The sequence below is a fragment of the Rhincodon typus genome, chromosome 5 (assembly GCF_021869965.1).
Source record: "Rhincodon typus isolate 14 chromosome 5, sRhiTyp1.1, whole genome shotgun sequence".
NCBI lineage: Eukaryota > Metazoa > Chordata > Chondrichthyes > Orectolobiformes > Rhincodontidae > Rhincodon > Rhincodon typus.
In genome coordinates this window covers 39,076,995-39,090,342 of record NC_063336.1, presented here as the reverse complement: position 1 = coordinate 39,090,342, position 13,348 = coordinate 39,076,995, and the positions used below count along the sequence as shown (strand labels likewise).

Here is a 13,348-nt window from a genome sequence, read left to right as displayed (position 1 = left end):
TCTCTCTCTGCTTTGTTCTCTCTCTCTCTGCTTTGTTCTCTCTCTCTACCCCCGCTCTCTCTGTCTCTCTCTCTTTCTCTGCTTTGCTCTCTGTTGTGTTCTATCTATCTCTTACATGATCCTACAAGCACACATGTCTACTCCTTCTCCCTCTCCCTGTCTGTCCTGATTGCCATCCTTTACCCTGAGTGTAGGAGACTCCCATCATGTTCCAACCCACTGGCTGACAGGTCTGTCCATTTTTGGTGGGCCACATTCTGGTTGCTCACAGGCTGCCTACGGTTTGATTAAGGAAGAGAAATGCCCACTTTTTTGACAAAGGTACAAGCTTTATCAAAAACAAGATAATCTGAATGCTTCAGTATATTTTGCACCTTGTTAGACCTCAGGAATTTCGAGCCACTTTACAGCCAATTAGGTACTTTGAAACTATAGTCATTCCCTGTAATTTAGGGAAATATCCACACTGAGACCACACAAACAGAACAAAGATAATGGTGCTGTCAGTGGTGCTAGTTATGTTGAGTGAAGATTTAAAATTAGAGATATACACTTGGCCAGAATTGGATGAACACTGATATCTTGGAAAGTTGCCAGGTTAAAGAGGATAAAGAAATGGGGAAAAGCTGAGGGACTGGAGGAATTCTAAAGTAAGATAAGAATTTAAGGGCGTGGCTTAACAGGAAGCTGAGGACAGTTAGTAAACACAGTGGATGGTGGTTGAACAAGACTAGGTGGACTTTGAAACAGCAGAGTCATTTAGTAACTTAAGTTTATGAAGGGAGAAAGGTAGAAGTCCACTTGGAGAGCATTGGAATTGTCATGCTTTTTGTTCCTTCTAGACATGGATCTGCTGAAGCAGAGGCAGAATTAGTCACCATTAGAGAGATGGAAGTGAGTGAACCTAGTGCTAACATTGAGATGTCATCAGAGCTTATCTTTGGGCCAAGTATGACACCAAAGTTGCAAACAGTAAGGTTTGGCCTTAGACCAAAGCCAGGGAGAGTGAGGCGATGAGTAGCCAGGAATGAAGCTTGTGGCAGGGTGCAATGATTATGACTTTGGTCTTCCCAAGATATTTTCAAGAGTATTTCTGCTAATCCAGAACAATTACAGTGGTCAAAACCAAAGTGATGCAAATTTCATTGGGTTTTATTTTTGTTTGTTTAGCTTAAAATGTTTGGAGTACTTGTGTATCAAAACAAGACATAGTGGACTTCCTGATGTTTATTTATTTTGAGTTGTCAAATACCCTCATTGCTAATGGCCAGAACAGCATTGTGTTGTGTAGTGTTTCATAAATTAATGTCAAGCTGTTAATCAAGGAAAAGAATGGATTTCACTTATTTAGTCATTTAATCTCTGCCTTTGTGACTCTATTGCTGTCTTTTTGTAATTGTCTGAGGTTGACCCAAACTTTTTCTTGATTCCATTTCACCCTGTCACTCTAGAATACTTTGTCATTGTGATGTTTGTAATTCCCTTTTACCTATGTCTGTCTTGTCTATCATTGTTGCTATACGTCTCACCAACCTGCATGAGAAGGTAAGCAGAGGTGAGAAATAAAGCCAGGAGGGTTGTCCAGGATATTGGATTTGGCAACTGGTTGTCACGAATCTGTCAGCATTTAGCATAGCAGCTGGGGAGCTGGGGCTTAGCCCTGATCTAAGGGAAGGTGTTTGTCAGGGTTTGGATGTTCAGGTTCATGCTAGTGTGATACACAGATAGGTCAGAAGGATGGGGGCTGAAATGTGTTAACTCTTTGGATGGAGGACTGCCTGGAACCTGGAGGATTTTGCAGCATGGGACCATAGCTGCGGAACCAGGTGAGAGTAGTGGGAAACCCCTGGAGAGGTGGCGAAACCTCAGAAACTGTAGGAAGATTGGTTGCAGGGAACAAAACAAATATTATGTCAAAGTGCTGGTGAAACCCAGTAGGTCTGGCAGCATCTATAGAGAGAAAAGCAGTTGACGTTTTGAGCTCAGGGACTCTTCATCAGTTTTGACAACATTTATGTTAATTAAAGATTTTAGCTCTACGTTTTTCCATTCCTTAAGGATAATTTTCAGCTGTAATAGAATCATAGAATTGCTACAGTGTGGAAGCATACCATCTGGCCCATTGGGTCAGCAACCCACACAGACAGACCCATCCCCTTCACATACCTGGACACTTTCTAGCATGACCAACCTACCTAACCTGCACAACTTTGGACTGTGGGAAGAAACCCGAGCACCCAGAGGAAACCCAGGCAGATACAGGGAAAATGTGCAAACTTCACACAGACAGTGGAGAGAGGAATCGAACCCAAGTCCCTAGCATTGTAAGGCAGCAGTGCTAACTACTGAACCACCATGCTGCCCTTAAAGCCCTTAGATTTTATGGCCATATGCCTAAATGCAAGATTTTATTGAAAAACGTTTGGTTTAAAGACTGCCTGTTATTAAAGGTTGACATGTAAATGCGTGCTGTTCACTGAGGAATAATCAGGGTTGTATCCAGGGTTATGCAATAAATGAAAGTAGTAGGCAAAGTTGTAACAATGTAGATTGTTGTGCACTGTCTTACACAATTTTGTATCGACTGCTGGCTTCATTTGTGGTTTCGCTTCAGCAATCATTTCGATATCTGCACTTTTTTAAAAATAGTTTTTCCCTCCAGCTGTATGATTGACAGTTCACGTTCAATCTAATTAGCTTTACCCTTCAAAAATTGTGTAAGTTTGTTTCACATTTAAGGCTACAAAGTGGGGGTGCTTCCCTGAATGAGCTTCAGGCTTCAGTTCCATGGATCGTTTCAAAAAGCTAAGATTAGTCTCCCTAAAGGAGAAGAGTTCACAGACCCGAAATGTAAACTGTGTTTTGTCCTCCATTAATGCTGCCTGAGCTGCTGAGCATTTCCAGCATTTTCTGTTGTTTTATTCCAGATTTTCAGCATCTGTAATATTTTCAGGAGAAATTGTTGTCGTGCACTGCTTGGGATCCGTCTAAAATTTTGGTGGAGGCAAGTTCAGATGTGATTTTTCAATAGGGATTTGGATAAGCCCCTGAAGAGGTGAAATTTTACAGGGCTATGGGGAAATGATGGAAAATCAAGACTAGCTGCTCTTGCAGATGCACAGCATGGACACAATGAGTCCAATGGCCTCTTTCTATCCTGTGACCATTTTATGACTCCTCTTTACCTAATCAGAGAAGCAAAGTTCTTGCTAACTGACTGTCACATTTTAGATTTGTTCTCTCGCTTCAGACTTTCTCCTGTCTTCCAGAAAAGAGATTGATGAGCACGCTTTTTACCTTAACCTGAGAGTATCCATGGACTGTTTAAAAAGCCTGTTAATGTGATGAAACTTTTTTTAAAATGTTCCTGATTTAGTTTTTCTTCTGATGCTGTTTGTATTTGTAGGTATCTGAAGTCTGTTGTACAAACCATACATATATACCAACGTTTCAAGAAACAAACTCCAGAGCAGCCACCTGAATGTCAGGAACGCATGGACTTTTGGATGGATTTCATTGTGGAAGCCACCAATGAAGCCGTGTCACTGGTTCGATTTCCTGTATGTAGTCTTTTTGAATGTTTTATCTATTTTTTTTTTCAGCCACATTCTCTCATGTACACTTAAGCTCCTATGTGGGAACGAGCACAGATGTGTGCATACGAAAACAATGTAAAGATGTGGTCCTCAAAACGCTGAGTTGATTGATCTCTGTACAATTATTAATATCAGCCGACTGGTGAATTCAAGTGTCGGCTGCACCAGAACATGTTGGGATCAGGTGGAAATCGACTAAATGTAGAGGGCCTGGTGTCAAAAATTAGAAGATAATTCAATATCTTTTGGGGAACAAAAGTGCAACACAAATCTGAAATTCCAGATGGGAACATTTTATATTGTCTGGTTAGCTGGTGCAATTTGAGTTCATAATAAATGCAATTAATTTGTTTTACCTGTCATTTTAAGATTAGATGAGTCCTGGTAACAATATTAAACCTTTGCATGTAAAGATTGTCATAGCCCTCTCCAACAGCGTTTGGAAATACCTAGTCTTGCAAACATTTACACTGAAATACGGTTACTCACACCCACTGCAGTTATTATACCAAGTTAGTGTGGACCAGTATTCACTGTCCGGGAGTGATTTTATTTCATAAGAACATAAGAACTAGGAGCAGGAGTAGGCCATCTGGCCCCTCGAGCCTGCCCCGCCATTTAATAAGATCATGGCTGATCTTTTTGAGACTCAGCTCCACTTACCTGCCCACTCACCATAACCCTTAATTCCTTTACTGTTCAAAAATTTATCCAGCCTTGCCTTAAAAACATTCAGCGAGGTAGCTTCAGCCACTTCACTGGACAGGGACGTCCACAGATTCACAACCCTTTGGGTGAAGAAGTTCCTCCTGACCTCAGTCCTACATCTGCTTCCCTTTATTTTGAGGCGATGCCCTCTAGTCCTAGTTTCACCTGCTAGCGGAAATAACCTCCCTGGCTCCACCTTATCTATTCCCTTCACAGTCTTATATGTTTCTATAAGATCTTCCCTCATTCTTCTGAATTCCAATGAGTATAACCCCAGTCTACTCAGTCTCTCCTCATAATCCAACCCTCTCAACTCTGTAATCAACCGAGTGAATCTCCTCTGCACCCCCTCCAGTGCTAGTATATCTCTTCTCAAGTAGGGAGACCAAAACTGCACACAGTACTCCAGGTGTGGCCTCACCAGGACCCTATACAGCTGCAGCATAGCCTCCCTGTTTTTAAAATCCATCTCTCGAGCAATGGCAGACAAAATAGTATAGGTTAGATGGGCTTCAGATTGGTTTCACAGGTCGGCGCAACATTGAGGGCCGAAGGGCCTGGACTGTGCTGTAATGTTCTATGTTCTATTAAAATTCCATTTGCCTTTTTAATTACCTGCTGCACCTGCAATCCCACCTTCAGCGATTCATGCACAAGGACACCCAAGTCCCTCTGCACAGCAGCGTGCTGCAATTTTTTACCATTTAAAACATAGTCCATTTTGCTGTTATTCCTACCAAAATGGATGACCTCACACTTATCAAAATTGTACTCCATCTGCCAGACGTTTGCCCATTCACTTAGACTATCTATATCCCTCTGCAGACTTTCAGTGTCTTCTGCACACTTTGCTCTACCACTAACCTTCGTGTCGTCTGCAAATTTTGATACACCACACTTAGTCCCCAACTCCAAATCATCTATGTAAATTGTAAACAATTGCGGTCCCAACACTGATCCCTGAGGCACACCACTAGTCACTCACCGCCAACCAGAAAAACACCTATTTACCCCTACTGTTTGCTTTCTACTGGTCAACCAATCCTCTATCCATGCCAATACATTTATCTGTAATACCGTGTAACTTTATCTTATGTAGCAGCCTTTGGTGTGGCACCTTGTCAAATGCCTTCTGGAAATACAGATACACCACATCCACAGGTTCCCCATTGTCCACCATTCAACTAATGTCCTGAAAGAATTCCACCAAATTAGTTAAACATGACCTACCCTTCATGAACCCATGCTGGGTGTTCCCAATGGGATAATTTATATCCAGATGTCTTTCTATTTCTTCCTTAATTATAGATTCAAGCATTTTCCCCACCACCAAAGTTAAGCTAACTGGCCTATAGTTACCTGCTTTTTGTCTACTTCCTTTTTTAAACAGTGGCGTCACATTGGCTGTTTTCCAATCTGTGGGAACCACCCCAGAGTCCAGCAAATTTTGGTAAATAATTACTAGTGCATTTGCTATTTCCCCCATCACCTCTTTTAGTACCCTGGGATGCATTTCATCAGGGCCAGGAGACTTGTCTACCTTTAGCCCCATTAGCTTGCCCAGCACTGCCTCCTTAGTGATAATGATAGTTTCTAGGTCCTCACCTGCTATAACCTTCTTGCCATTAGTTTTTGGCATGTTATTTGTGTCTTCCACTGTGAAGACCGACACAAAATAACCGTTTAATGTCTCGGCTATTTCCTCATTCCCAGTTATTAAATTGGCCTTCTCATCCTCTAAAGGACCAATGTTTACCTTTGCCACTCTTTTACGATTTACATATTTATAGAAACTTTTGCTGCCTGTTTTTATATTCTGAGCTAGTTTACTCTCATAATCTATCTTACTTTTCTTTATAACTTTTTTTGTGGCTTTCTGTTGGCCTTTAAAGATTTCCCAGTCTACTAGTTTCCCACTACTCTTTGCTTTTTTGTATGTGTTTTTTTTCAATCTGATACTTTCCTTTATTTCCTTAGACATCCATGGCTGGCTCTCTCTTTTCCTACAATTCTTCCTTATCACTGGAATATACTTCTGCTGAGCACTGTGAAAAATCGTTTTGAAAGTCCTCCACTGTTCCTCAATTGACCCACCATAAAGTTTTTGCTCCCATTCTACCTTAGCTAACTCCTCCCTCATTCCTTCATTGTCTCCTTTATTTAAGCACATAGATACTGGATTTAACCTGCTCACACTCCATCTATATTTTAAATTCGACCATACTGTGATCGCTCCTTCCGAGAGGATCCCTAACTGTGAGATCATTAATTATTCCTGTCTCATTACACAGGACTAGATCTAGGATAGCTTGCTCCCTCGTAGGTTCCATTACATACTGTTCAAGGAAATTATCGCGGATGCATTCTATGAACCCCTCCTCAAGGCTGCTATGACCGACCTGATTTGACCAATCGATATGTAGATTAAAATCCCCCATGATAATTGCTGTACCATTTTTACATGCATTAGCTATTTCTATGTTTATTGCCTGCCCCACCACAATGTCATTATTTGGTGGCCTATAGATCACACCTATCAGTGACTTCTTCTCCCTGCTATTCCTAATTTCCACCCAAATGGATTCAACCTTTTGTTCAGTAGAACCTATATCATCTCTCACTACCGCCCTGATATCATCCTTAAAAATCAGAGCAACACCACCTCCCTTACCTTCCTGTCTGTCCTTCCGAACAGTTTGATACCCCTGGATATTTAACTCTCAGTCATGACCATCCTGTAACCATGTCTCTGTAATGGCCACTAAATCATACCCATTTGCCATGATTTGCACCGTCAACTCATCCACCTTGTTTTGAATGCTCCGAGCATTCAGATAAAGTGCCCTTATGCCAGGTTTTGCACCTCCTTTTTGGGTCCTATTACCTCCATTACTAACAGCTCGAGTTCTCCTTCCCTTTAACTTTCTTCCTAATTTTCAATGGAGTTGAAGCTTCCGCGTCACCTGCTAACCTGCTGCTTTGCCTTACATTAATTGTTATTCTCCCTCTACGCTCCCTTCCCCCCTACTTACTAGTTTAAAGTCCTATTAACCAACTATTTACCCTTTTCGCCAGAACACTGGACTCGGCCCTGTTCAGGTGGAGTCCATCCTAGCGGTATAGATCCCTCCTGTCCCAGAACTGATGCCAAGCCCCATGACAAGGAAACTCTCTTTCCCACACCACTCTTTTAGCCATGTGTTTACTTCCCTGATCCTCTCCTCCCTATGCCAATTTGCATGTGGCTCGGGCAGCAATCCAGAGATTATGACCCTTGAAGATCTGTTTTTTAATTTTGTTCCCAGCTTTTCATAATCCCGAAACAGGTCTTTTTTCCCAGTCCTGCCTATGTTGTTGGTACCTACGTGGACCACAACAACTGGATCCTCCCCCTCCCTCTCTCATATCCTCTCAAGCCGGTCAGAGATGTCTTGCACCCTGGCACCGGGCAGGCAACACACCATGCGGGATTCTCTATCCTGCTCGCAAAGGATACTGTCTATCCCCTGATGATGGAATCCCCTACAACTACAATCTGTCTTTTTGCTCCCCCCTCTTGAATGGCCTCCTAGACCATGGTGCCACGGTCAGTTGACTCCTCCTTCCTGCAGCCCTGTTCCTCATCCACGCAGGGAGCAAGTGCCTCATACCTGTGGGACAATGTCCAGGGCTGCGGCTCCTGTGTTCCTGCCTGCAGGGTCCCTCTACCTGCCTCACTCGCAGTCACACACTGCTGTTCCTGCCCGCCGATCGAAATAACATTAGTTAATCTACCAGGTATGACTGCATCCTGGAACACAGTATCCAGGTATTTCTCCCCCTCCCAGATGTGCTGCAGTGTTTGGAGTTCGGATTCCAGCTCATCAATTTTGAGCCGGAGCTCCTCAAGCAGCCAACACTTGCTGCAGATGTGGTCACTGCCGTTCTCAATGGGATCAGCTAGCTCCCACATCATACAGCTACAACACATCATCTGGCCTGCCATCTCTACTTAGTTAATTATTTAAAATTCATTAGTTTTTTTTTGGTTTCGCAGTGTTCGCTGCACCAGTAAGTTTACTCCGTTATATACTCAAACTGACTCCGGCTTTGCCTTCCGACCCGCTCCCAGAGGATTTGGCGTCTAGGTGACTACCCCGAAAGATAACAAAGAGATTAGGAAAAAAAATGCAAATAGCTTACCTGCTCACCACACTTGGTCATTATTACGTTAGAAGAGGTGGAACGGTGGGAGACACTACGCGTGTAGTGTCTCGGGTATTAATTAACTCCCAAATTTATTGGGTGGAAGCTTACCTTCCCAGGCTGCCCTCGCGCTTCCTCCCAGACTCCCACCGCTGAAACAACTGAAACAGCCATATAAGAGGATTCAGCACAGTCACGGGGGGAGAGTGAACTACGTCGAGACAGAATATCAGTATCCTTGCCCTGTACAATGAACAAGTCCACAGTTATGAGCGGGGAAATATGCAAATGTTCGTGACAAACAGTAATATCATGCCCTTGCCCGTTTCCCCCTCAGAGGGCAATGAGACTGACTTCCACATGAAGCAACTGGGCAGTAATCTGGCAGAGCTAATTGCCTGCCCAGTTTAGAAGCTGCCAGATTCACAACCAGTGGAAATCAGTGGTTTGGCCTCAGCTGGAGAATTGTGCCCATGTCCATGTCTGAACATCACACTTTAAGAAAGATGTGAAGGCATTAGAGAGAATGCAAACAAAAAAATCATGAGATCAGATAAGTTGTAAGGTGCAGATGGATGCCATTCAGCCCACTGTGCCTAAACTGGCTTGTTAAATGAATCTCATTGGCAATAGGTAATTTCCGGCTTTTCTCCAAACCACTGCACTTTAATTTTTATCCAAATAATCATCCAGTGCTCTCTTCTAGGCCTTGATTGGCTCCACCACACTTGCGAGGAGTGCATTCTGTATCCTAACTACTTGCTGAGTGAAGAAGTGTTTTCTGAAATCATCCTTGCTTCTTTTGTAGATCACACCCTCTCATTCTTGTTCCTTTTATGAACAGGAACAGTTTCTCCCTATCTACTCTATCCAACCCATGCATGAATTTGAAAATATCCTACCTCCAAGGAGAACAGTCCCAGCCTTGTGGCTGAAATTCTTCATCCCTGAACCTATTCTTGTAAACTGCTTCTACACTGTCTCCAGTGCATTCACATCCTTCCTATCATGTGGTCCCCAGGTTCAAAAAGAGAGGCCGAACTTCAGATATGTAGAAAGATTGAAGAAATTGGCACTATTTTCCTGAGTGAAGAGGAGGAGATTTGATGGAGGTGTTCAAAATCATGAGCCTGTACAGAATAGATAGGGAAAAGTTCTTCCCATTGGCGCAAGGATCAAGAGCCAGAGCAAGGTCATTGGCAATGGAAGCATCAAGACAAAAATCTTTTTACAGTGATCTGGTATGAAGGGAGAGAATCATTACCTGAAAAAGAAATAAAATTGTGGGTGTACTGACAAAAGGTAGAGGAGACGCACTAAGTGAATCACTCCCTCAGAGAACCAGTACCATGAAGGGCTGAAGGGCCTCCCATATTGTAACCATGTTGAGGTTTAGTGACAGGAGATCCACTCTTCCACACAACTGAAAGCTGAAACTCTGCTTCAGTGATTCATTTAATGACTTGGGGACATCAATGTGCTTTGGATGACTTTAGATTAACTAGGTGAACCACATTGTATGATCAAATCCGTTGTGTACTGACAAAATTAGCACATTTGTCATTTATTAAATAGAGGTAATCTTAGTATGCATTCTCATGTGAATAGTATGCTCATTAATAATTACATATAATAGACATCAAGCCGGTAATGTTGACATTTTGTGGGTATTATAGGATAGTGAGCCAGGGTCATGTATTGTCACTGATCTACTGATAAAGGAAACCTTACTGTATGCAAACTGTGGGATCATGAATTATGCAGCTTTGTCATTTTTCATACTTTTATGACCAGGTTTTAATCTTGGAGCCAACCAAGGTTTTCCAGCCTGCTTATTTATCCATAAACAATGATGCAGAAGAGAAGACAGTGTCTATTTGGCATGTATCACCAAGTGATAAGGTAATTTATAGAACATAACAAAAATAATTCAATGAATTAATTTCTCAGTATTCATGATTCTTTAGCTGTAATATACATTTATTTTTATTTCTTCTTTTTCCTCTATGGGCCCAATGGACTGTGTACCACAGAATGGCATTTATGAATGGAACTTCAATGCTGCAACTATTAGAGGTGTGAGGTCAGTGACTGGCTAGCCTTGGCTCTCTCTAATGTATGTTATAGATACAACATAAAAGCTCAGTACAGCCAGTTTATCAGGTCTTTCTGTTAAGAAGAAATAGTCATGTTTCTTTCAGCATTCATAGCTATCAATATGAATATGTAGTAACTGATGCAGGGTGTAATAATTTAAGAGGATAACATTTAATTTTAGGGACTTGATCGGCTGCGATTTTGGTAGAATGTTTTTAAGTAAGGATCATGGAAAAAAGAAAAATTACAGAAGTAGAGTATATGTCTTGACAGAATTATTCCCTAATTTGATTCAGGTAAAAACATTTTTCTGGAAAATATAGATGAGTTAGCTTGATGTTTTATTTAAGAATAAAAGCTGTTCTAAGCTTTTAAATGAATAGTTAAAGATTCTCTAATAATTAGAGTTGTGGTAATAAAGGGTACTGTAGGTTTTTGAGAGACTGTAATCTGTTACAATTATTGATATTTTTTCCTTTTGAGTATGAGAATACTTCTGGTAATACGCCTAAATAAAAACCAAAAGAACTGCAGGTGCTGGAAATTAGAAGCAAAAATAGAAATTGCTGGAAAGGCTCAGCTGGTCCAGCAGTATCTGTGGAGAGAAATCAGAGTTAATGTTTCGGGTTCTGAGGAAGGGTCACTGAACCCAACACATTAACTGTGATTTCTCTCTACAGATGCTGCTGGGTTTTTCCAGCAATTTCTGTTTGTGTTTCCGCTTTACTCCTCTTTGGTTTTTAAAAGTGTATTTGACAATTTCTGTTACAATGGACTAGTGTCAAAAGGGTACAATAAGGACATAGCTAACATTTGATCACTATCATTTGATTTGATAGTTTACTTAAGCAGGATGGTCGATTAGCTCAGTTGGCTGGACAGCTGATTTGTGATGTAGAACTACACCGACAGCATGGGTTCAATTCATATCAGCTGAGGTCACATGCCTTGACAACTTCACCCCTTGCCTGAGAGGTGGTGACCCTCGGGTTAAACCACCACCTGTCATCTTTCTGAAATGAAAGAGCAGCCCTGTGTTCCTCTGGGACTGTAACAGATTCCCAATTCTTGATTTGCAGTCTTTCTAAATAAACGAGAGGATTGCAGAAGCAGATAATTTTGAACAAAAACTGATACATGCTTCATAACTAACATTAAAGTATATAAATTGCTGGCAAGACAATAAAAGTCATATATAACAATTAGATTTGATGTTACCTTGTCCCAGAGAAAGATTGAAGAGCCAGCGAAGTTTAGTTAAGTCAATTAATTTAACTTCTGGCACTTGCTACAGTTACATCAACCTTATACAATAGCATGTATTCTGAGCGAAAAAACTGGAAGGGAGTAATACTGAACAACATTTTTGTAATGACTGAGTTGACAGGGAGTGGGTGATGAGCACTGTGTGAACTCCTGAAGAGGAGTTAAGGTCCAAGTGTGAGTGCAGTTTAAGCAGCTTCATTTACTTGTAGTCTCTGCTCCAAAATGTTTACTTATGTATTGAAGACTTTATGTCAAATTATAAACTAAATTGTGATCTCCTGAATAAGAGTGGGTATGGGATTGTTAGCCTGAAAAATTGTTTTTTTGATATTGCAGTGTTTCAAAATGTGATGAGCGTTGTTGCTTCCTGTATGTTCTGCATAATTCAGATGACTTTCAGATATATTTTTGCACTGAGCTACACTGCAAGAGGTAAGTATATTTTGACAATCTCAGCTTCATGAAGGCTGCAAATTCCTGTCTGTAAGGCATGATGTATAATTTATATTGGAAAAGAAATGCCATTTGTAATCAGGTAATTAGTTGAGGGTGTGTACCTGACTCATCTGATTTTACCACCCACTTTGTGTAAATAAGCTATCATGAGGACTAGCGGCTTGTTCTGTGGGAATTTGCTATGGTGTAGTTTTGATAACACATAATGGTGTTGCTGATATGTACGGTGTGCTGTGCCATTACAATTCTAGTTTTCAGAGAGTTACTGCTTTCATTGGCTCAGTACTTTTGTAACCTTCTCTTCAATGTATAAGTGAATCATTTTAGAGTGCCTTAATTTAGTTTGGACTGTAGTGCCATTGCTCAGAATTTAAAAACAGAAGTAGTTTTGTTCATATAGTGTTATAAAGCTTCCACTTTAATGACATTCTCAGCTTGATCCCAAATTGTGATTAATAACCTTGAGAGGAAAACCAGATGATTAGTTATATTTTGGTTACTTGGCAGAAATTGCAGTGAAATCCTTCTGAGAAATTATATAGAAAAACCACAGAGAGTGCTTTGCAATGCAATCTAAAATCCAAAGACAAATGGGATCAAAATACTTAAAATTTTCATGAAATCAAAAAGAATTTTGGATTACATTCATTTGTATGCCATTTTTAACAAGAGTGGCAAAGTTTCCTCAGTAATAGTAAATCTGGACATTTTCTTTTTGCACTTAATTGGGACAGAACTGTGTAATGATTTAAATGCCTTAATGAAAGTGTCACTTCTTCATTTTGAGTTGGCTGAAAAAGTAAAGAGAAAAAAGTGAACTAACACTTGTAACATAGTGTTGTTACATGCGAGCATAATCAAGCATGCAAACTTAGGTCAGTCTAAGTATAGTGCTTGGCATTTCCATACCTAAAAGTATTTTAATGATGAGAAGTTTGCTTTGCTCCAATGATGTTTTCATCTTCTACGGATTTAATTTATTTTTTGTGGGTATGTTAGGTTTCCAATGTGATGGGGTACGAAATAAAATGCAGAGGATG

At 40.9% G+C, this 13,348-nt stretch overlaps 1 protein-coding gene across 1 annotated transcript in view; it reads left to right on the top strand.

Annotated features, from left to right (window-relative positions):
* Nucleotides 1-13,348, top strand: part of map3k5 (mitogen-activated protein kinase kinase kinase 5) — a 195,700-nt gene that overhangs the window by 96,244 nt on the left and 86,108 nt on the right. The window contains exons 9-12 of the mRNA XM_048596746.1: nt 3,407-3,560; nt 10,284-10,391; nt 10,523-10,572; nt 12,189-12,284. Of these exons, the coding sequence (XP_048452703.1) occupies nt 3,407-3,560; nt 10,284-10,391; nt 10,523-10,572; nt 12,189-12,284 (408 nt within the window). The remainder of the gene's footprint in view (nt 1-3,406; nt 3,561-10,283; nt 10,392-10,522; nt 10,573-12,188; nt 12,285-13,348) is intronic.